The sequence below is a fragment of the Hevea brasiliensis genome, chromosome 10 (assembly GCF_030052815.1).
Source record: "Hevea brasiliensis isolate MT/VB/25A 57/8 chromosome 10, ASM3005281v1, whole genome shotgun sequence".
Taxonomy (NCBI): domain Eukaryota; kingdom Viridiplantae; phylum Streptophyta; class Magnoliopsida; order Malpighiales; family Euphorbiaceae; genus Hevea; species Hevea brasiliensis.
The window spans coordinates 92,097,308-92,121,969 of NC_079502.1; the positions used below are offsets into that span (position 1 = coordinate 92,097,308).

General features: G+C 30.6%; 3 protein-coding genes across 3 annotated transcripts; 1 reads left to right on the forward strand and 2 right to left on the reverse strand.

Annotated features, from left to right (window-relative positions):
* Positions 1–7,045: 7,045 nt before the first annotated feature.
* LOC110639898 (transcription factor bHLH93) lies at positions 7,046–8,984 on the forward strand. Its single transcript, XM_021791012.2, has 4 exons — positions 7,046–7,915; positions 8,100–8,270; positions 8,388–8,555; positions 8,692–8,984. Exons 1-4 carry the CDS (start codon positions 7,331–7,333, stop codon positions 8,776–8,778), a joined length of 1,011 nt encoding a protein of 336 aa, XP_021646704.1. The 5' UTR covers positions 7,046–7,330; the 3' UTR covers positions 8,779–8,984.
* Positions 8,985–9,589: 605 nt separating this feature from the next.
* Positions 9,590–13,114, reverse strand: LOC110639892 (uncharacterized). The gene is made up of 2 exons (XM_021791006.2): positions 12,228–13,114; positions 9,590–10,667 (listed from the first exon to the last, which is right to left on the reverse strand). Exons 1-2 carry the CDS (start codon positions 13,044–13,046, stop codon positions 9,927–9,929), a joined length of 1,560 nt encoding a protein of 519 aa, XP_021646698.2. The 5' UTR covers positions 13,047–13,114; the 3' UTR covers positions 9,590–9,926.
* A 5,181-nt stretch (positions 13,115–18,295) lies between these two features.
* LOC110639891 (uncharacterized protein At5g65660) lies at positions 18,296–19,192 on the reverse strand. Its single transcript, XM_021791005.2, has 2 exons — positions 18,869–19,192; positions 18,296–18,722 (listed from the first exon to the last, which is right to left on the reverse strand). The coding sequence occupies exons 1-2, from the start codon at positions 19,088–19,090 to the stop codon at positions 18,549–18,551; spliced, it is 396 nt and encodes a 131-aa protein (XP_021646697.1). The 5' UTR covers positions 19,091–19,192; the 3' UTR covers positions 18,296–18,548.
* Between the last annotated feature and the right edge of the window lie 5,470 nt (positions 19,193–24,662).

A 24,662-nucleotide genomic window follows, 5' to 3' on the forward strand; every position in this document is an offset into this window, starting at 1 on the left:
CATCCATTAGAATTATATAAAATGCACCAGGTAATGCTCAGGAAAGATGGTGGAGTCACAATGGTCTCACTTAAGTACCACCTCCTTAGACAGCATTTCCTGGACATGCACTTCATACAATCCTAATAGAATCAAACCACTGGTAAGTACAGTCTTTCCATAACACTACCACGGTACTAAGGATTTATGCCACGAAGGCATAGATAGACAGGAGTCGCCACCCGGGTAATAACCGGAACATATTCAGTGTTTCTTCTGAGGGTCATAGATGGCAACTTACTCCTTGCAGAGTTTCCACAACCGTCATTACCATAGCCCAATGTCTAGGTTCGGGATAGTGGGTGCGTAAGGGGAAGGTGTTAGGCACCCCTTACGCCTGGTCTAACCTCGTTAATTCGAGTGCCACTCCTCTACTAATGTTTCTAAAAGTCTTGTTTATTATTCCTTTATTAAACTTTATCCTAAAAAATGCAATTCTAATCCTACACACGCAAGTAATTCACAAAAAGGGTTGTTGTTTACACACAATTTTCATGCACAAGTAATTCCTATCTATGGGGTTACTAATTATTTAAATGATATTTACCAGATGACTAAAATTAATTTATTATTGGGAATTTAATTTACAAACAAATTCAATTTCAAATAACCCTATGTTTCTATTTAACCTAAATAATTAATTTTTACCAAGTTACCCTAAGGATAATTGAACTAAGTTAATTATGTACATGTGTAATTTATTCTAATATCACATAAGTCTCAAACAATCACAACCTAATAAAGATTTCTAACATGCGAATTTATTTTACAATTACCAAGTATTAAATTAAATTTATTTTACATGCCAATATTAGTTTAATTTACAAACAAGATTAATTTTAATTTACAAAGTATTTATTTAAATTAATTACATGCAAAAGTCAGTTAAATTAAAAACAAAGTTAATTTTAATTTACCAAATGAAAGTTCTATTATTACTACAATTTCATGTCAATGGTTATTCGAGAAGTTTAGAGCTACTTACTTGTTGGTAAATGCAGTTGCCATTAGAGCAAGCTACCCTTAAAAAGAGTCTTCTCTTCTAGTATGGCAATGATATCCCTGGCTTACTCCCGTTTAGCTCCATATAAGCTCCGCGCAAATGCCCTCTTTGGTACTTACCTTAGGGCTACTTACCAATTTTGTTTGTAATAAAAAGTAAAGAAAATAAAGAAAAATAATAAAATTACGAGAGACAGAAACTAAACATGTGCAGAGTTGTGTATCCCCTCAAATTAAACATGATTACAAGATCTATATGAACATATAAAATAAATTGAAGACAAAGAGCATATAATTAAAATATTGCGTGGCATAGATCTTGAAAAGAAAACAATAAAAACTGACCTTTCAGAAATCTTGTATGAAAATCTTCTTGAAGAAAAAAAAATAAGGAAAACTCAAAGAGTCTTAAATATCTCTAAATTTCTTATAGCTCTGAATTTTCTCTTCCTCTTTCCTCCCATCATCCTCTTCTTCCCTTCTCTAGTAGGGTATTTATAGGGTTTTGGGAGAGAGGTGTGATAGGGTTTGGAGTCTTAGGATGATAAAGTTTAGATGACTTAAACAACTACGATTGCAGAATTCGAATAAGACTGGGATATGGGAGAGGTGTTTCAACCAATAGGAAGACAGGAAAAAATGGAAGGCACCAATAGGGAGTGAGGAAGAGAGTGGGGCCAAGGAGGAGAGAGATATTTTGTTATTTTAATTTTTAGAAAATAATTAAATGGGTCCCATTTAAAATTCCTAACTAGGCTTTCTTAGGCCCATAGAGCCTAATTAAACTTAATTAGATCCATTTAAGAACTACCCATATTAAATTTAAACAAAATAAAATTTTATTTAAATTTAATTAAATTAATTTCCCCAAAACTTTATTATTATTTTTTATTTTTTCAAGATCATGCCACGGAATTAATAATTCAGCTCCATGCCTCTAATTACATCTTACAGTCATATAATTTTTCATCATCAGGTTTCCCACGGCCTCAATGCACATACTCATCACAAAATAAGGGTCTACAATATGTAGGTGGCTATAGTGTTGAAAATTAATATACGTTCTGGCTACAGAGAATTCAAGCTTATATGAGAATGAGTTCATCAAATATTAGATTAAATATTTACACATATATTTTAATTAATTTCGCATACATCTTAATATAAATATTTAATTTAATGATTGTTAAACTCGTTTTTATATGAATTGGAGCTTATATTAAGAATTTTTTTTATCTATATCAATCCACTATGGATTAAAAATAAGAAATACGATAGAATTTATTTATTAAATATATAAATTTTATATATTTATATTTTAAATCTATAATAAACTGAATTTACATTAAAATTTCCTAGTAAATCTCCGATAAATATTTAGGAATAGTTAATGTTAGTCTGACTTGAGATTAGAGTCTTCAAGCTTGGGACCCAACCCACTTTTTTTTTATTAATTTAATAAAGAAATTAATTTGTATCCATGATCTCTAATGTTGGGGAAATTATTAAATACTGTCTGGCTGTGTATTGTTTGTTTCTCTTATAAAGTAAATGTATTTGATAATGAAAACTTATGGGTATTGTTAATTTTCTGTTTTTCTTTAAGGAGAGATTGTATTGTTAATATTAATATATGGAAGGGGTTAAATAAATTATATATATATATATATATATATATATATATATATATATATATATATATATATATATATATATATATATAGGCCAGGAAGCTATGTAAGATTTTTTTTAAAAAAAATTATAAATTAGAAAATGATTTATGATTTATTATTATTATTTGTTTAATATTAATATAATATTTAAGACAATATCTTTAAGCTTATTTATTATTATGGACATTTTTTTTTAGTTTTAGATGGTCTTTTTTTTAATTATTTGAAATTTTAATAAAATATAAATTGCGTTTAATATAATTAATAAGAGTTTTATCATTAACAAGTATGATTTGAAAATATAAAATGAAGAAAAATAAATATGAAATTATATTATTATAATAAAATAAAAACTAATTCACTTAATACATAGATAAAACGACTAATTATTATAATGTAATCTTAAATCAAGTAGTGAGATTATATTTAGTGAATGCGAATACTAAAATTAACTCCTAAATAATGAGAATAAAAAAAACTAATTATAATCAAGCTTAATTTTGATTAATTCAAATTTTATTAATTTATAATTTTTAGTATACAAATAAGGGATATATATATATATATATATATATATATATAACACTATTTCTTATATAATTTTTAGTTAGAATATATTATTTTAATATATTAATTTAATGTATTTACAATAAAAATTTTAAGAAAAAATTAGTGAAATAAAATATATTAATTATAATTATTATATATATATAATTTTAATTGTATATAAATATATAAATTATATTAAAATTATATAATATATTTAAAAAATTATAAAAAATGTGTAAGTTTTTTTTTTAAACTCTGCCTAAGTAGTTTGTACTTAGTCAGTCTCAAGCTCGAATAAAGGAAGAGGGTTGCAGTAGGTGACAACTAGTGTAAAAATTTCATTACACCTCATGATATGGATTCTTACGATATAAAAGTTGGGGCATCTTCTACTTACGACGCACTATATTGGAGCCCAGGTGTAGTGCGAGGAATATGCAAGAGTGTAGGGCGTTCACTGAAAGCGAGTGTGGTGTTAAATGAGCAAGGGTTCCCACATCATGGATGGGTGTGAGTAAAGAAGTTAGTCCATGGAACAGATAGTAGGACAGATAGTGGAACAGAACACAAGATAAGCATAGAGAACAATAGAAGATATCATAGAAGGAGATCAATTAGGAAGGAACAGGATAGGAGGAGAATCAAGGTTGGTACTTGAAATGTTGGATCACTTATAGAAAAATTAATGGAGCTTGTAGATACCTTGGAAAGGAGAAGAGTGAATATTGCTTACATTTAGGAGACTAAATGGGTAGGAGAGAAAAATAAGGAAGTAAGTAATTCAGGATACAAACTGTGGTTTACCGGAAAGGAGATGAACAAGAGCGGAGTGGGCATAATCATAAACAGGACATTAAAAGATGTCGTAATAACTGTGAAAAGAGCAGGAGATAGAATTATACTAGTAAAACTAGTACTAGAAGGAGAAACAATAAATGTGATTAGTGCTGATGCCCCACAAATAGGACTAAATAGTGAGAGTAAATAAAGGTTTTAGGAAGATATAGATAATCTAATGCAAAATATATCGAATGAAGATAATGTTCACATCGATGGAGATTTGAATGGGTATGTAGGAAGTGATAGGCAAGGTTATGAGAATGTTTATGGAGATTTTGGTTTTGGTAGCCGAAATGAAGAGGGAAAAAGCATTATAGATTTTGTCATGGCGTACAACCTAACACTAGCAAATACCTACTTTATAAAAAGGGAGTCGCATTTAGTGACTTTCAAAAGTGGACAACATAGAAGTTAAATTGACTTCCTCTTAACCAGGAAGTCAAATAAAGCTCTATGCAAGGTTATTCCGAAAGAGGCTTTAACAAGTCAACATCGGTTAGTGGTCTTGGATGTCAAGTTTAGGAACAATTCAAGTAAGGCTAGAAAAAATATTGTAGCTCGAGTAAAGTGGTGGGAGTTCAAAGGAGTAAAGCAAGTGAAGTTTAAAAATGAGTTTCTCGAGTCCAAAGCATAGAAGCTAGATGTGGAGGCTAATAGCATGTGGATATAGATAATATCAAAGATTAGAGAAGTAGCTAGAAAAATACTTGGAGAGTCTAGAGGACATGGATTGCTCTCAAAAGAGAGATGGTGGTGGAATGAGAAAGTACAAAAGGCAGTGAAGAAAAAGAGAGAATGGTATAAGAAATTACGTGAGTGTAATAATAATGAGGCTTATGAACATTACAAGATAGCAAAGAAGAGGCAAGAAAGGTGACTAGTCAAGTAAGAGCATAGGCTTTTAAAAAGTTATATGAGAAACTTAGCACTAAGGAAGGGGAGAAAGATATTTATAGATTAGCAAGGAGGAGAGAAAAGAAATGTTAAGATCTCAATCAAGTTAGGTGCATTAAGAATAAAGAAGGAAAAGTGTTGGTGAAAGATGAGGACATTAAAGAAAGATAGAGAAATTATTTTGATGACCTCTTTAATAATAATCAAAGTGATAATAGAGTGAATATAGACTACAGAGTAATAGAAAAGAATGTGAATACACTAGAAGGATTAGATCTTCAGAAGTAAAGAAAGCACTTAAAAGAATGAAAGTAGGTAAAACTTGTGGACCCGATGGAATACTAATTGAAGTGTGAAAGTGTTTGGGAGATGTGAGAGTGGCTTGGTTAACTAAATTATTTAATAAGATTCTAAACTCAAAGAAAATGTCTGATAAATGGAGAAGTATTTTAGTACTTATTTTTTTAAAAAAAGGAAGACATACAGAGTTGCTCAAACTATAAGAGAATTATACTCATGAGCCATATTATGAAGTTGTGGAAAAGAATTGTGAAACATTGACTATGTTATGACACTTCTATCTCCCCCAATCAATTTGGCTTCATGTCCGATCATTCAACTATAGAAGCGATCTTTCTCATTAGAAGCTTAATGTAGAAATATAGAGATGTGAAGAAAGATTTACATATGGTTTTTATCGATTTAGAAAAGGCTTATGATAGTGTTCCAAGAGATTTCTTAAGGAGAGTGTCAGAACTAAAAAGGGCATCTACTAGGTACATACAAGTGTTAAAAGATATGTATGAAGGAGTAATTACTATTGTACGCACAGTGGGAGGGGACACAAGAGATTTTCTTATCTCAGTTGGATTACACCAAAATTCAGCTATGAGCCCTTATTTTTTTTTATATTAGTTCTAGATGAATTGACAAAACATATACAAGAGAGTATCTCTTAGTGCATGATGTTTGTGGATTATATAGTTCTAATATATGAGACGCGAGAAGGAGTCAATAGAAAGCTAAAGCTTAGAAGAAGTACTTTAAAGTCAAAGGGCTTTAAGTTAAGTAGAACAAAAATAGAATACATGCATTGCAAGTTTAGTGAAGGTCGAACTGATGATAGGAAAGAAGTTAATTTAGATAGAGTGGTATTGCTCCAAAGTAATCACTTTAAATATCTCGGCTTAATCCTTCAAATAGATGGGTGATGTGAGGAGGATGTTAGTTATAGGATTAAAGCCGGATGGTTGAAGTGGAGACGTGCCACGAGAGTTTTATGTGATCGCAAAATTCCCAATAAGTTAAAAGGAAAATTTTACCTTACAGCCATATAACTGGCCATGTTATATGGTAGTGAGTATTGGGCAATGAAGGAGTCGTATGTATCTAAGATGAGAGTCATGAAAATGAGAATGTTAAGATAGATAAATGGTCATAATACACTAGATAAAGTCCGTAATGAGAGTATTAGATAAAAGGTAGGAGTGGTGCCAATTGAGGATAAGTTGAGAGAAGAGAAATTGAGGTGGTTTGGTCATGTGAAGCGTAAACATACGGAGAAATGATACATACGGATAGAAAAAAAAAAGAAGGGGTAGACTTAAACTGATTTAGAGGAGAGTAATACAACATGACCTAGAAGCATTATACATTTCTGAGGATTTAATCCAAAATCGTTTAGAGCAGACAAAGAGAATCTATATGGCCGACCCCAATATTTTTGAGATAAAGGTTTAGTTGAGTTGAATTGAGTATAAGTTTTTTTTTTTTTTTTAATTCTGTATGATTTGATAAGTATTTAATATGGTTTTAATTCAATTATTGAAAAAAAAATGAATCAAAATAATAAAATAAATTTGGTTTGATTCCTACTCCATTTTTTTTTTTTTCAATTCCTATTCTTTTACAGGAATCAAGCACAACCCATTTTGAGCCACTGCATGAACAGTTCAATAGTTGAATTCCTACCTCGTAATGCAAGAAATCTGGCTTCAAATCCTAACAAAGTCATTTAAAATTTCTTGAAATATATAAAAAGAAATGATATTTGAACCACCATACTCTTGAAAAGGAAAAAGAAAATTAAGCCTTCGCTGCTGCTTATGCTTGTGATGCACACTGTAAGTCTCTGTAATACAAAATGCATTTTGTAAGAAAGAGCCATTTTAATATCTGTTTATATATACTTTCCCACTTGGTGCATGTTCATGTTCTTAAATCTTAAGCATCCTCTCTGGATCATCAATTGATTTCACTCTTTAAGCCTTCCTTCCTACACAGAGAGAGAGAGAGAGAGAGAGAAAGAGAGAGAGAGAGAGAGAGAGAGAGAGATGGAGCTCTCTCAGCATGGTTTCTTAGAAGAGTTACTTCAAGCTCCAAGAAGGGACAGTAGTTGGCCAAATTTCCCTACTAATGGGGGTAATGAGTTCTTCTCTAATGGATGGAACTTTGATTCCTTTGATGGGAGCACTGCAAATCCTTCATTTATAGGATTCTCCACTACTCCAATAGAACCTACCTTTGACTGCCCTTTCAGTGACCAAGCTTACCCTTTTGTTGATGGCTTCACTGTACTTTCAGAGATTGAAACTTCATATACTACCAGGAATAATGATACACCTCCATTTCCAATCCAAGATCAAGATTACCCATCAGTGGTTGAAGATGAAGACTATGGTCTTCTTACAACTCACTCTAGTTTTGAAGAAAGATTTAGTGGCTGCAAACTTGAGATGGAACAAGCAGCTACCAATAATGCACAGGTTTTTACTATGGGTTTGGGTGCAGAGAAAAAGAACAAGTCCAGGAAGTTAGAAGGACAGCCCTCAAAGAATCTAATGGCAGAAAGAAGGAGAAGAAAGCGCTTGAATGATCGCCTTTCCATGCTAAGATCAATAGTCCCTAAGATCAGCAAGGTGACTTATATGAGTGCTTGATTTTCTTGATTTTAGAACTTGAGATTAGAGAAAAAAAAAGACAATGGTGCATTCATCTTTCAAACAGATACTTCATTACTTCAATTTACATTTTTTCTTCCTTCCCCTTTTGTTTAATGTATATATATATATAATTGATACAAGAATGTGAAATTTTTAGCAGATGGACAGAACTTCAATACTTGGAGATACCATAGATTACATGAAAGAACTTCTTGAAAGGATCAATAAGTTGCAAGAAGAAGAAGGTGAAGAGGGTACTAATGAAATGAACTTAATGACCAACTTAAAGGAGCTTAAGCCAAATGAAGTGCTAGTGAGAAATTCTCCCAAGGTATGCCTGGCTGCAGAACTTATACATTATAAGATCTCACAAATCAAAGACCCAATTCCTTACTTGGGTTTCTTTCTTCTTCTTCTACTTTTCTTTACACAATGAATGGCTTGGCAGTTCAATGTGGAGAGAAGAGATATCGATGCCCGGATCGATATCTGCTGTTCAGCAAAGCCAGGGTTATTGCTATCAACAGTGAATACATTGGAAGCACTAGGCCTTGAGATTCAACAGTGTGTTATAAGTTGCTTCAATGATTTTTCCTTGCAAGCATCTTGTTCAGAGGTAATTATATTATAATTACCATCTCAACCTTAATTAATTAACTTATAATTGCATTACCTTTACATTAGATTCATTACATTGCTTTGAATCAACAAAAAATTAAAGTGTTCAACATTGTTTCTTGTTCTTGTGTCAGGCTGCTGAACAGACAACGCTAGTAAGTCCTGAAGATATAAAGCAAGCATTGTTTAGAACTGCTGGTTATGGAGGAAGATGTCTTTAGAAGAACATGGTGACTGGACAGAGCCTGAAAGAGATGGAAATTGGCTAAGTTTGATCTTCAAGGAATTTAATTTGCAAGTGAGAAGTTGTAATAAAAGCATTTTAATAAGTGTATGTTCATTATAATCTCCTTCTATGATTTGGAAATAGACAAAAGAGTATATTAATTTATCTAAATTGTTTGCCTTTGTAGGAAAGATTTTGGAATTATCGTACCTAATTTTTTGTTTAGCAAACTTTTAATTAAACAAATAATAGTTGGATGCATATGAATTGTTACATCAGACAACCACACCAATAATTGAAATCAAGTGATACCCTCTCCCGTTGTTAATCCTTTCTCTTTCTCATTCCATATTTAAATTAATGATGAAATTCTATGGTACTTCAATATACATGCAATATACATGCCAAACATAAAAATTAATTTACTGATGAATTCTTAAGAACTCATTTGCATTTTCCTAGAATTCTTTTCAAGGTTAAATGAATTACATATTTCAAAGTTTATGCTATGCCTGGATGCTATATGATCTAAAACATTAGATTTAAAAATTGCTCAGGTTCTCAAGTGATAAGCCCAAGCTTGCTTTATTTCATGAGCAAACCTTGATTTCTGTTCATAGTTTTGAGAGAGATTTTTTTGCATTGTGGGGTGTGTATGAATGACAGTGGGACTGCTCCAGAATTGGTTCTGATTGAGACCTCTTGTTCTTGCCTTCCCATTTAAGAAAATGAAAAGGACCAGAAACTTAAAAATACAAACAAGATTGGTTTTGCAAGATAAATTTACCAGGCCAATAGAACTTCAATTGTAGGCATTATCATCATCATCTTTCACTATATTCATGCATCTTCAAGCATACTCTAAGATAAAGCTTTCATACATGCGGCCCATTATAGTCACCCAAAGATCTCTAGTTAAACTGGGTAAACTCCTACTAAACCTTCATCCCAACTCAGGTGAAGGTTACTATTCTAAAACAGAGGACCAAAGAATTAGCATTTATACAAGGCAGCACCAATTTACAATCCTAAAATCTTAGTAAATTTTGTTACCATTGGTCACCGTTGAAACAATGTCAGAAAGTAACATCAATTTGCAATGCTAAAATGTCAGTAAATTTTGTTACCACTGGTAAATCAATGTCAGAATCCATCAACTTCCTCATCACTGTTGATTTCATCATCTAAATCAGAAGAGTCGCCCTTGGCATCGGTTTGCAGATCTTGGAGCTTATTAATAGCATCTCTTGCATCAGAAACCAAGGCATTTTTTGCTGCTCTAACCACATCTATTTTCTGAATGTTGGCTTGCCCACAATTCTCTTTTCCTGCTCTTGCACATGCTGCCCTTCTCTTAGCTTCCCTGCAATGTAACTGGTCAATATATTTCTCATGCAAGGCCCTGTTTTTCACCTGCTTTAGTACTGGGGGACTAACAAGATCTAGCCCACATGAACTTCTAAATCTAGAGAGAGGCTTTTTCTGACCAGAAGAAGATCTCCCAAGGCTCTTCTGAAGAAATCCTAGTTTTTCTTGCAAATGCTGTGGGGTGGAAACATCATTCAGCTGAGAATCTTGTTTGGATGGACTCACATTGGGCTCAAGAATGGAGAATAGATCTGCTTCATTACTCTGGTCCCTGCAATTATGCTTTTGCAGCAACTGTCTAACAGTTTTCTGTGTAATACGACTCTTCCGTTTATAACAACTTAACCTTTTAACCATCAGATCAGGAGAGCTAAACAATTTGCCAGCAGAGAGTGAAAAACATCCAAGGGGTGATGAGTTCATTCTCTTTGCCCTTGATCGAGGCAAAGGTTGAGGTGGAGTTATATGTTCAGAGTGAATTTTCTCAAAGCAATCCTGAGCTGTCTTTCCAGGCACCTGCAATTGATTTTGCATGTATGGTTAAATAAGCTAACAGTTAACAAGTGATTAGGTAAAAACTGTCTCTAAAATAAAAGGACAAACTAACACTTCTAATTTCAAAATTAAAACAAGATTATATCTAGGCATTAACTTCTTCAAATGATCCATTCTACTGATGAATTCAGCTGTTGATATATTTCGTAAAACTGATATAATATTCTTTCTTGCTGGCATAGTTAATTAATACAAACATGTTCGCTGGTTCTTCAACATTCCTTTTAATGTTTATAAATGTACCAGTGGGATTGAATTTGGAATATAAGAGCTTGAGAAAAAAAACACTGATTAATCTTCAAGATACGTCTAGAACCAAATAAGACCATCCTATGTTTTAACGAACTTTACATCAAAGCTCAATTATCATTTGAACTTTGCACTCCTACTTTCAATCATATTCCAGGATCACAAATCATAGCTTAAACATAACCCAAGAAAAGAAATGAAAAGGATTGCTGATTCTAAATCCAAACTTCATCAATAAAAGAAGAAATGGAAGAATAAAATTGCAGCTTCAGCTTTGACTTTCATCTTCATTCTTCAGAAAGAAAGAAGCAACATCAAAGATATCTTAATCAAAAAATTAAATATTTAGATTCCTTTGCAATTTGCATCTTGACCAGGTAGCCCTTTCAAATAATTGTAAATTTTACCACTCAATCTAACATGAATTGTAAATGGAAAAAGGTTGGGTTGGATTGGATAGCTCCACTTAAATAAGTTTAACTGACTAACTGTTTAAATTCAAAATGTTCAGAGGTCATATTACTAGCAATTGACACGGTTCACATTGGTGAGACTGTTACAGGATTTGCTAAAATTGGTGACTTCAAGTGAAATACAAAAATAGTCCTGGAGTACTAATGAAAAATTATATTTGTATGGCCTTCACTTACTCATTTATTAGTTGCAATCAAGCTAAGTTGATTGATCACATCCCAATAAAAGAAAAGGATTAAAAACTGATAAGCATCATTTCCTAGCTTGTAAAACACGATAAATACCTTACTATCGACTTACTAGGTTGAGTTACTGTAGTGCACTAGTGCTGCTCTGAAAACTTGTAGATACACCTGAACCAGAAACTACAAATTTATTTGAGGCCAAAGTCAATATCTTCATTTTTTAAAACTCTGAGCTCTCTTTAAACATAAAACATCCATATTTTCATAATCAACCCAACCATTTTTCTAGCACTATCTTGGTTATGAGTTGATCAATTTTATTTGAACTGATATTTGTCTTACTTTGCTAGAATACATGAAAAGAAGAATATTAAAAGCTTCTCAGTAGCAGCAGTTCAAATTTTACTAAGGATACACAAAGTCAATTCACATAAACATCCAAAAAAACCACAAGATAAAACATTGCAACAGGAATTATGCTTTTCCAATTGATCATTTTCCTTCCTTGAAAAGTAAGGAGGGAAAGGGGGTTGAGAAAGGAGCAATTCATAAAATAAAAACACAACACAAGGATTATACAGAAATTAAAGGAACCAAAAAGTAGCACAAATACCAGTTTAGAAACCTTCTTCCAGAAATGAGGAGTGGGCTTGGCCGCAAAATAAGCTTTCTCCAATGCCAGTTCTTGCTTCCTTGTCCACACTTTAACACTTCCATAACGACCTTCCGCTCCTCTCTTCCTCTTCCTAATAACCCCAGCCTCTTGACTTCTTCCAAAAACAAATTTCCCTTTCGATGCTTCTAGTCCTATAACCAGTTCAACATCCAAACAATCCTGAGTCCTTATTTCACTTCGCTGCACAATCTCATCACACGAATCCACACCCACTTTCCCTTTTTCTTTATTCAACAATACCGCCTTATAATCTGTAGATTCATCCAAAACACGATTGCTCGGTTTCTTGCTAGAATTGTTATTCGTTGATTTATCTGAAGCAGAATGTCTGAGTTTCTCTGACTTACCACTGCTCTTCTTCGTTTCGTCTTGGTCACTCTTCTCTTTAAATGCATTAGTGTTTCCCAGTAAAGAAAGCCTCAAAGATCGCCTAATATTCGAAACGCACTCCACCCTCTTACTAAACCTCGGAGATCTTCTCAAACCAAAAACGGGAGTCGGACAAATTGACGACTTTCCATCGAAGTTTCTCAGTTCCTTGGACGCTTTTTGCCTGTTATCTCTGTGAAAGTTTGAGCGTTTCAGCTTGTCACTTTTCGAATGGGACTTTTGATGGAGAAATCTGTTGGATCGACGGAGAGGAATGATTACCTCGTGCTCTGCCTGTGTGGTGGTGGATGTGGTAGGTTTTCTGGAAGTTCTCCGTTTTGGCATTTCGTAGAGCAATTGGTGAGTGTTTTCTCGTTTCTTGTTCATTTCGCATTCGAGTGCATTGGGTTTAGGAGGGAGAATGGAGATAGGGTTGGCCGTTCAAATATTTGGGGATGTTGGTTTGGTTGGGCTTTGAGATGAGAACTTGCGATGCAATTCATGGGCCAAGACCCAATTCTTGCGCTTTCGGCTGGGCGTCAGATCTAATAAAAGTTGAATACATTCAATAAAAGATGTGTTCTACGATTATTTGATTTAAAATAAAATAAAATAAAATAAAATTATTTTATTATAAAAAAAAATTAAGTAATTTATAGAAAATTTATCATTCATTTCGATAAATTTTAATTAAAATTTTTAATAAAAATAAAAAAAATTAATTTATTTTATTAATTACACAATGTCAAATCAACATGATTAAAGAGTCATTAGAGTATTTATCTTTAAAATGCTAATAAAGCTCAAAATATAATTTTATCAAAAATTAAACCAAATATTTCTAAATATCAAAATAAAAAATCTTAAAATATTTTTTTATTTTCTCATTTTATTTTTATTTATTTTATAATAAATTAAAGGAAATTATTTCAATCTTTCTCAAGCATTATCGAAACAAATATGGACAAACTTGATATATTTTATGTTCTTTCACACATCTTTTCAATCAAATATCTCAATCAATTTTAATTATTGATTTCTTTGCAACTTTTTTTTTCTCTTTATCAAGCAGAAATTATATGTTATAATCTAATTTTAGAATAATTTTGTATGGATATATAAGTGTGTATTAGCTTTTAATCATTAAACTAAAAATAGGATTGATAATAAAATTAAAAATTCTTACTTTATATATAAAATAAATGATTGAGGAATTTATTTTATTTGCAAATAAATTTTATTAAAAATTAAATAAAATAAATTTTATTTTGATGTCCAGATAACATTTTATATATATTAAAAATAAAAAAAAAAATTAAATAAGTTCTTATACTTCCGGTCAATGACTAAGGGGGTGTTTGGTTTACCTATTGGGTGCAGTTGATAGCTGATAGATACCTAAATAAGTAAATTACGGTGTTTGGCAAGTTTAAAAAAATAGAGCTGATAGCTGATGGGCAACTGATATGATACCCATCAGCTGCAGTTTGTATCAGCTCTATTTTTAAAACTGTTTCTCATCAGTTGATAGCTGATCTAGTTTTATTTTTTATTTTGACCATATTATCCTTTTTTATTTAATTTGAAAATTAATATTATTAATATTTTTATTTTTTTATTTGTAATTTTAATATTTTAATTAATGTATTTCAACTTTGTTAAAATATTTTTTATTAATAACATAAAATATAAAACATTTATTTATATCCAAAAACTTGAAATTAATTATAAATTTTTCTATTAACAATAATAATTATTTTATTATTTTATCTATATTTTTAAAATTATTTAATTATCTTAAAAAATAATTATTTTCTTATTTTAATAATAAAATAAATGATATAATATAAAAGATTAATAATTATATATTTATTTAAATAATATAATATATTAATTTAATAATTATATATTTAATTTAATAATAAAATAAATAATATAATGTAATAAATTTATAATTTTATATTTATTTAAATAATAAAATAAATTATATGATATATACCCTTATTAGTCATTTCACATATTAACAGCAACAGCTAAATATAATTTTACCAAACACTTAATATAAAACGGCTATCATCAGCTATCAGTTATCAGCTATCAGCTAACAGTAACAGTTATCAGTTGTATTCAACAGTTAATCCAAACAGACCCTAAATAAGTTTATAATCAAGTTTTTTGTCCAATAAATCTTTATATTTTTTTAATTAAGGCAAAATAAGTCCACACAAAATAAAATATTAATTTTTAATAATAAAATATTATTTTTTCTGATTTTTTAAATAATAAAATATTAAAATTATAATTTTAATATTTAACAATTTTTGTTACCATGTTTTTAATTTTTTTTCTTAATTTTATCTTAATTAAAACTAATAAATAATTTTTAGTATTTAAAATTAGGAAAAAATATTTTATTAAATGTGTGCTTATTTTTCCTTAATTAGAAAACACATAAACTTATTTTACCCTAATTAGAAGGTACATAAACTTATTTAATCCAAAATATAATTTTGGATTTATTTAACAAAATATAAGAAATTATTTAATCTTTTTTTTTTACTAAAAATAGACCTCTCTCCTCCTCTATGAAGAAAAAAAATTGTTAATTTATAATTTATTTATAAAATTTATAAAATTTAATAGAATTTTACTTAAGTATAATAAATTTCATAAAATTAAAAATATAGAATTCTAAATAAATTGTTGTGAATATAAACTAAAAATGATAAGTGTAGATTTTATGGTTGTGAAATTTGTATATGGGATTAGCATGTTAGATTTAAAAGATACTGGAGATTACTTTTGAAACCATTACTTTATTGAAAACACTAATCTATAAAGCTCCAAAACCTACACCAAATACTTCTTTGTTATGCCTTCTCATTCATCATCCATGCCCATGGAAGCACATGTCCCTTTGAACATGATCACATAATATTTCTCAAGGTAGAGCAAAAGATTCACAACAAAAGAGGGATACCTTTTAGAGAATCCCATACTTGAATTCCTAAATGCATTTGCAACCCCCTCTCTCTCTCTCTCTCTCTCTCTCTCTCTCTCTCTCTCCTTTGCAAATTATACTTTGGCTAATTATTAAGTACACCAGAGCACTAAAAAATAGTGTTCCTTCTCTCGCAGAAAGTGTATCATTCTTATTATATAGGAAGTGGGTCCCACATAATTGTGAGATAAGGTGTATGTGCACCGGATGCACCTAATAATTCCTCATATACTTTTATATTGCAAAATTTGCAATCCTCTCTCTGTCTCTCTTTCTCATTTATATGCATATACCTAATTTTTTATACATATATAAATATTACTTTTTTTTTCACATAACCTAACTTATTTAATTTTAATAGAAAATATATCATTCACTTGATAGATTCAGGTTTGAGTCCTCACCCCTTCAATTCCCTCTACTTATATATATATATATATATATATATATATATATATATATATATAATGCCTTTTAGGCACTTAAGAGAGTGTTTTATGTAATTCCATTTATTTCACATTCCATTTATTTATATATTGTAAAATAATTTTAGCTAAAATAGGATGAAAAACGTGTTTAAAATATTTATTGAAATGAACCAATTGCATTGTTTTCCTTTGGTAGAATGATTTTATATATTGGAATCATCTTATGATTATGAGATTTTTAATTTGAGTTTCAGGCGAAATAAAATTAATCATTAAAAAGAAAAAAAAAAGAAAATGTTATATGTCCTTATTATTAAAGTATACAGACGTATGTTCCTTAAATATATATTTTTAGGGCAATAAGATGAGATGATTAAAGGCTAGTTGATTCCACATATAATGGCTGCTGGGGTCAATAAAAGCAGATTCCTTAATAATGCAAATAGATATGTATGATTAATCTAAACTTTGATTTAATATCAGATTTTGATTACAATTTCCATAACCCATTTGTCCCTTTTGAATTTTGATCGATGCCTTCCAAAGATTCATTGTTGTTGTTATGATAGACATCAAAATCATCAAATTAGTATATGATTACGCCACTATATTAAGTATTAATAATTATTAATTAAAGTGATTAAGAACATTAATGCATGACTGAGACAGCACATAATCCCTTTCTAAAAAATATTTACAGTTGTGGATTCCATGATTATGTAATCTAATTTTTTTTTTATAAATTATTGTTTTCTCTGAAGATTTTGAAAAGTGAATTTTTACTTGTAACTTTTAATATTTTTTATAAAATTATTGTTTATCCTTTTAATATTTTTATTTTTATTTCGATCTATACACTTTTATATAAATTTTATATTTATTTAATTTTGATTTTTTAATATTTTATATTTTTTTAAGATTTTATTTAATTTTTTTATTATTCATTTTTAACCTACAAACAAAAAAATAGGAGTCTGGCTGGAGGTATCATGTGCCAAAGATTGATCCTTAAATTTTCCAAATTAAATTTCTTTTCCATCAACCAGCCGTAAAAACTGGTAATAAAATCTCCAATAGAAAGAAACCGAAGGCCAAAGGCAGAGTGTGGGAGGTAGCAGTGAGATCCCACTTGCTGCCTGTGGGCCTGTGCTGATAAAATGATGGTCCATAGTCAAATCAAATTATGGCCATATTTTGTTTGGTTCAAATCATCTTCTCGAATTTTACTTTTTAAAAATTATTTAGTTTAAATAATTTTTTTTCTCGAAAATGAAAAAAATAATTTTCACATATTAGAAAGTAAATATTTATTTTTAAATAAATTAATTTTTTTTATATGTTTTAAAAATTTAAAATTCTTTAAGATGCTGATTAGTTCAATAACAAAATTTATTTGATTTGTAAATAAATTTTATAATTTATTAATAAATAAATTTTTTATTAGATATATTTTATATTAAATATGAAATTTATTTTTAATGAAATAAATTTATATTTAAAATAAATAAAATAATATATAATAAAAAAATAATTTTATCACTTAAAATATATATAATTTAAAATTTAAAATTTATTTATACATTTTATTTATTTTAATAAAATTTAATTTAATTATAATAAATTTCATAAAATTAATTATTAAACATTTTAGATAAATTTTTATTTAAATTAAATATTAAAAATTTATAAAACTTATTTATAACTCACTTATCCTAATTAAATAAGCCAACATCTATGAAAAAAAATTTTAGTGAAGAAAAACAAATTTTATATAAAGCAAATCAACCCATTAATGAAAATCATCACGGAAAGAGTACAAAAGCCGTTGTACAGGGGTAGCTAGGGAAGGAAAAGCACCTCTGAAACAGTGAAATTAGGCGATGAAAGAGGTAGACCTGTCTTTGTGGTACCACTTCTGTGAACCCTGAACTGAATTCCCAATTTGGTCCTTTGCGTTGCAAGTGAATTATCATGAACATTATAACGTATTTGTACACACAACAATAACCAAAGGCATAAAAAAAAAATTGCTATGCCAATCCCATTTCTTATCACTCTTTCAACTTCTACATATTAGTATGAAGACGGGCCTTCTGTTGTGAAATGCCCATTGATGTGTCATTGAGTATGATCTGGATAAATTCTGGCGGAGCTAGTCTGGGAATTCTCTTAATAGCTCAAAATGGTTAAAATTGGAAGGTGAAAAATAGTGCCAAAAAAGGCGAGGATGTTGAAAGCGTCGGCAACCCTGTAATTTTCAGAAATCAAGTTCTAAATTCCAAACACATTTTTTAAAATTTTAATCTTCTCCTTGTGAGCAGTAACTGTATACAAGAGGACCTAATCTAATGGGCGGTAAGGTATTGATCAAGCTAATAGCCTACTCTTCTTCTTCTTTTACATTTTTTAATTTTCTAAAATATGAAAAAAAAAAAACAAAATCAATACGGTAAATCCGTACTAAAACATAGGCACCGGCACTCGCGGCGGTTTAGGCGACGGCGGTCTGTGCACCGTGACGATTACTTCCTCAGCTCGAGTCGACTCACACGGACATGGCAATGCGATAAATTTCGGGATCTGATCTCCAGGCATTATTACTGGTAAGCTTTGGCTTTCATTTTGCTTCAAATCCTTCAGTTGTTTTCAAAGAAAAAAGAAGGACCGTCAGGCGATAGTACATGTAGACAACGTGTAAGTAAATTTTATTAGGTTTAGGCAGGAGAGAAATTACCGAGTGATGTGCGTGTGTTCTCGAAAGAAAAAAAAAAAAAAATTACCGTGTGAGATTTGGTAGGTGAAGCCTCGATGTCAACCTCGGGATCAGGGTCGTCGGAAGAAGTGCGACGGTTTGATCTGAGCTTGTCCCAGTGGTAGCAGCAGGAGAAAATACAACTCAAGGTGAAGACGATAATCAAGAGCAAGGCAGTACCAATAGGGAAGCCAATGGACGGGCGAGATGCGTCCACGTGGGGTAGTGGTGAAAAATCTGGACTCTCCATAACATAGACTAGAAGTAGCAGTAACAGGTGAGGAGGAAGGACCTCCTCTCTGAGGCTTTTAAAATGAAAGCGAAGCTTTTTTCGAAGCTTAAGCCTGGAGCGAGGGAAAGGAGAATTTATAAAATGTGAGGAGGAGTACGTGCCAAGGAACAACCTAATTTCCGGGGCCATGGTACGGAATAAGCGTGGGTCCGATTGCTTGGTGAGCATGACGAAAGACAGCAAAAGAGAGACCGTTTGCTTCGATTTGCTATTTGGCGGTGTGAATATTTTATATATTTTTTTAAATAGATTTTTTTTTTTTTTTTTTTTACATTTTCTTTTGACAAAATGTAAAATGGCGGCTTAAGAGACACCATTCAACATAAAATTTATTCATTATAATTTTATTTTTTTATATATTATTTAATTTATTTGCTTAAAATCAGAGATAAATCTGAGTGGAAGCTAAATTCGTAAGAGCGCTGTGTCTAGATGTGAAAGGAGGGATGACGAATGGGAGAATTTCTCGGCATAATAATTATGGGACAGGCACAGCAAATGCTCTGGCTGGCAAGCATTCTGCTTTCCCTTGTTTTTGTTTTTACTGGTCAGTGTGGAAACTTCGACACCTTTTCTTCATGACCCAATCCCAAGCATAAGGTTAGGGTGTCTTGCATGCAAGCTCAAACACGGTTTTTAGGTTATTTGCCTGTATATTGCCCTTCAGAGCTTTAGCTGTACAGTGGCCCTACTGCTTACAGTAATTCATTGCTAGGGTTTTTCAGTCGACGAGACTGTTTTTGCATCGAAAAAAACATAGAGAAGCTTCCCATTAAAATATTAGAATGCGTTTGAGATTTGAAGTTTCTGGCGTGTGGAACTCAAATTTCTTTGCATTGCTGAGGAAAGAATTGGCTTTTCTTTCTCCTATAAGTAGAAAGTGAAATCTTTCTTTCGATTTTCCTTCATCAATTATTTTACTTATTTTGTTTGCAAGTAACATGCTTTGATTTGATTATGAAACGTGGTGTATGCTTCTCTCGTGAATAACGACTCCGCAGCTAACCCTCTGCTTGGATGTATGAAAAGTAGAAGGAAAAGAAAATAAGATGAGGACAGTAAATAAAGAGAGATTCTCACTTTCCTTTATTTGTAAATAGAGGAGAAAATAGATGAGTAAGGTAAAATAATTTTCATTTCCATTAAATATTTTCTCAGGGAAAATAAAAAAGGAAATGTGTGAAAAGTTTATTCTTAACTTATAATATATATATATATCAACAATAAAAAAATAATGGTAAATTCATGAAAATATTTTTTTTCACTCTGTTTTTTAAAATAAGAAAAATAAATTTATTTTCTTTTTTTATTTTTTATTTTCTTTCCTCTAAAAATTTCTCAAAGTGTGAGAATATAATATATAAAAAAAAGTGACATATTGAATTTTTTTTTTTTTTATAATTAGCTCTAGTTGATATTTCAACATGAAATCTTACAATTTTAAAAATAATTCGAGTACGCGATGAAGCACGTTTATACATTTTAAATTTTAATAACGTGGGTCAACATCAACACAAAACACAAACTTTATGTTTATTGAATTAAGCTTTCATTTTCATTTGGCTTTCTTTCTATTATATTAAAGAAAGGAACTATTTGATTCCTCTATTTAAATAAAATTAATTATTTGAGACTTTATTTTAAAAAATATATTAATTAGTTTTTATATTTTTATTCCATTTACTTTTTTATCGTTTTGATTATTTTAGACATTAATTTGAATTTCATTTCATCTCATTAAATTTGAAAAATACAATTGTATAATCCTTTTATTTTTTTAAGTCTTAGATTATTTAATCTATGTAATGGTAATTTCTTTCACCTTTAAATATTTTGATTAATATAAAACTTGATTTAATTTAACAAATGGACTGAAAATTAGAGAGAAATATTTTTTTCAAAATAAAAGAATTAAATAGTCAGTTTCGTTAAAATATAGAGACTAAAAAATAATTTTTTATATATTTATTTATTTTTATTAAATATTATTGATGTAAATTCATTTTTATTTATCATTTCTCAATTTTAAAATTATTTTATTTTATTAAAATAAAATTTATAGATTTTAATTTGTGTTCTAAAAAGTCTTCTTTATCTGTTTTAATTGGTTTTTCAATAAAAGAAATGAAATAATCTAAGGATATATTATGATATAATTAAAATTGTAATATAATCGTGATTATATTATATATTTGATTATATTATTTAGTAACATAAAGAAATTTGATATAATAAAATGATAATTATGTCACGACCCAACCCATGGGCCGGACCGGCACTAGGACCTGGGCCAGTCTAAAGCCCCCGAGGCCCGTAGTAAGCCAAACTATTCATTAATCCAACTCTAAGGCCCATTTGGGCCCAATATCAAGAAATCAACCGGACGGAGTCCGGCCATAAAGTGGACCTTTCAATGAGGAGTTTTTTGCTCACCCGACCTGTAAACAAAATATATCATCAATTGGGGAGCTCAGCTCACCCTCCACATACTCATCAGCATAAAAATAAATGGGAGCTCAGCTCCCTCATCCAATACATCAAACAGGCATATCATTATATGTTTACAGGTCCAACATGATAATAAATTTTACAGACCAAAATCAAATAAATACTTCTAACATATGCGGAAATTCTAGGAGTTAATAAAATTACACAAACATTGATAAATAACCTGCGAGGAAAGGAAGCAAGTTAACCTCAAAAATATCCTCCTGTGACCTGGAAAAATATTGAACAGGAGTGAGCGTTCGACTCAGAGAGTAAAATATCAATTTTAACCATAATCTCTATAACTATCTAAAACTAATGCACCCTGTAGAGTGAAATGCAGCATCAACAATATTTTCACATCATAACATCAAAAAGGTAATTTGGAGCACTCACACACCCTGTAGTATCAATCATAATATATGGGAGCTGATCCCCTATACAGCTCTCTTAAATCCAACCTGGTGCCAGCGAAGAACTTAATAAACCAAATCGGGAGTCCCAATAAGAACTCAAGCCGACTACCCCAGAGGATCGAGTCCCAAGAACTCAAGCCGTGACTACTATCCATAGTCCACACCACATCACACGCGACGCCAACGCACGCACACCCTCCAAATTACCACAACAACATCCATGGCACTTTTTATCACTGCAACATAAATAGTGCCTAGAGTTTAACTACATAAATATATGCATATAAGTGATGCATGGGCATGCTTGAACATATAATAATAGTGAAATTATAATTAAAATTAATATTTTACTCACAGACTTGACAACGGTCACTGTGGCGGCTGGGCGGAGGAAGAAGGCTCACCCTCACACCGACAATTACATTACAATTTTTAATATAAATGACTCAATACAATCAAGAAAAGACCAAATACGTCCTAAGTCGTGCTAAAATCCTGAGAGTTTCCCTATACCTAGGACCTACCCAACCTCAAAAGGGTTCAAAACACACTTCTATATTCACAATCCATATATCCACAACTCAATCACATCACACAGGGCCCATCAAATCAATCATTCATCACAATATGTAAAATCTCAATTTAGTCCTTATAATTGATCATTTTTGCAAAAATTGCCCAAACAAGCTCTAAAAATTCTAAAACTTTGCCCCATGTCCTTAGCAATATTACTAGGCTATTGCAAAAAAATCATAATTTTCTCAGCTACCACGAATATTTTATGGATTTTTAACCCTATTTAAGCACTAGAAAATTACAAAAGCAAGGTTCGGTTTACCTTTGCCGATTCCGACTCGCGCGCGCGATGTCGACAATGGGGTAGCCAAAACCTCGGTCCAATAGACTTTTTTGAGGATACCTGCCCACAACACGGAGGTTAGTACATAAATTTTTCAGAATTTTCTAAGCTCATTTAATGCTCCAAAAGACAACTGCGAGTTCGGTGACCCTCCGAAAAAGCGATAAAAATTCGAAATTTATGTCGCCGCAAGCTCTCGACGAGTGGAGCGCTCTGGTACTCTTGGTTTTCGTGGGATTCACGGTTTGCGAAATCTAGCCCGAAGTCAAAATGGGCTAAAACTTAAAATTGGACAACCGCCTCGATGGATTTGGCGTTCTTGGTGTCTATGGAAAGCTCTCGCCGTAGATGATTTTAGACACAAGACCCGGCCCAATTGGGCCGGATCGGCGATTTTTTTTGGAAAGTCGAAAGCGTCGCCGCTACTGCGGCGTTTTTTCGCCGCTTTTCCGGGTTTGTGTGGGGCGGGGAGGAGGGAGGAGAGAGAAAGATAGAGAGAAGGGGAGGAGGCCGGAGGAAGAAAAAATTTGATCGGTCCAATCCGGTCCGTTCGATTCGGTTAAATACAAAATTTTGAATTTTACTATCAACTCGAGGTCCAAAAATTTCGAAAAAATTCCAGAAAACTCAAAAAAATTCGTGGACTCCAAATATATTTTTAGTTTTGCCACGTGGTCTTTAAATTAATTTTTAAAAATCATCAAAGTTTATATTTTCGGAAAATCGAACCCGATTTTTTTAAAATCTGAAAAATTTCAAATAATTTCTTAAAATTTAAATAAAATTAAAATACCAAAAATACTCATAAAATAATAAAATCTAAAATTTTGGGGTGTTACAAATTACATAATATAATCAATTACATTTAAAGTATCATAATGATATTTAACTAGTTTTTCAATAAAAAAAAAATGAAATAATCTAAGACTATTTTTGGTATGATGTAATCAAAATTGTAATATAATAGTGATTACATTACATATTTGATTACATTGTTTAGTAATAACAAAAAATTAATATAATGAAATGACAATTACATAATATAATCAATTATACTTAAAATAACGTAATGATCATTACATATAAAAATAAATGTAATTATGATTACTTCTTTTCATTTTTTATTTATTTATCGTCATCATTATCACCACCATCACCGCTATCCAACCACCATTATTGCTACCACCACTACTCTATCTTGTCATCACTACCACCACTAGCACTACCACCGCAATCACTCTATTACCACTATCGCTACCACCATTGCTTAAACTCCGTTATCACCACTTAGTCAATACTACATCTACCACCATCTGACCGCTACCTTATTAACCCTATAACTAATTTAAATATTAAAATCAAAATTATTATTATATTACATCGGTTATATTTTTATTTTACAATCAAATATAAAAATATAATATTAATTATATTACATTACAATTTTAATTACATTATATAACTGATTATATTACATTATATTACACTTTACCAAACATAACCTCAATACCTTTAAAGACCCAATCATCTTTCTCATCCATGGTCTCTCTCATCTCTTCTATGTCTTCTCATCCTCTCCATCTCTCTTCTATTATCTAATAATAATAAAAAAAAAATTATATAACAAAAGAGTTTATTGTTTGATTATGACTAAATTTAAAATCTTATAATTTTAAAAATATAATTTGAAAATTCAATTTCAGTACTTGTCCAGTGGCTTCGACACTTAATAAAAAAATGGCATGATCTAATTATATATGTAGATGAT

Bases quoted from the DNA above. Each gene is read 5' to 3' on its own strand.
- LOC110639898 (XM_021791012.2), top strand. From the start codon at position 7,331: ATGGAGCTCTCTCAGCATGGTTTCTTAGAAGAGTTACTTCAAGCTCCA. The intron at 7,916-8,099 runs GTGACTTATATG...AATTTTTAGCAG, and splicing joins TAGTCCCTAAGATCAGCAAG to ATGGACAGAACTTCAATACT. The intron at 8,556-8,691 runs GTAATTATATTA...TTCTTGTGTCAG, and splicing joins TGCAAGCATCTTGTTCAGAG to GCTGCTGAACAGACAACGCT.
- LOC110639892 (XM_021791006.2), bottom strand. From the start codon at position 13,046: ATGAACAAGAAACGAGAAAACACTCACCAATTGCTCTACGAAATGCCA. The intron at 10,668-12,227 runs GTATTTGTGCTA...AATCAATTGCAG, and splicing joins GGAAGAAGGTTTCTAAACTG to GTGCCTGGAAAGACAGCTCA.
- LOC110639891 (XM_021791005.2), bottom strand. From the start codon at position 19,090: ATGGAGAGTCCAGATTTTTCACCACTACCCCACGTGGACGCATCTCGC. The intron at 18,723-18,868 runs GTAATTTTTTTT...AAACAACTGAAG, and splicing joins CACCTACCAAATCTCACACG to GATTTGAAGCAAAATGAAAG.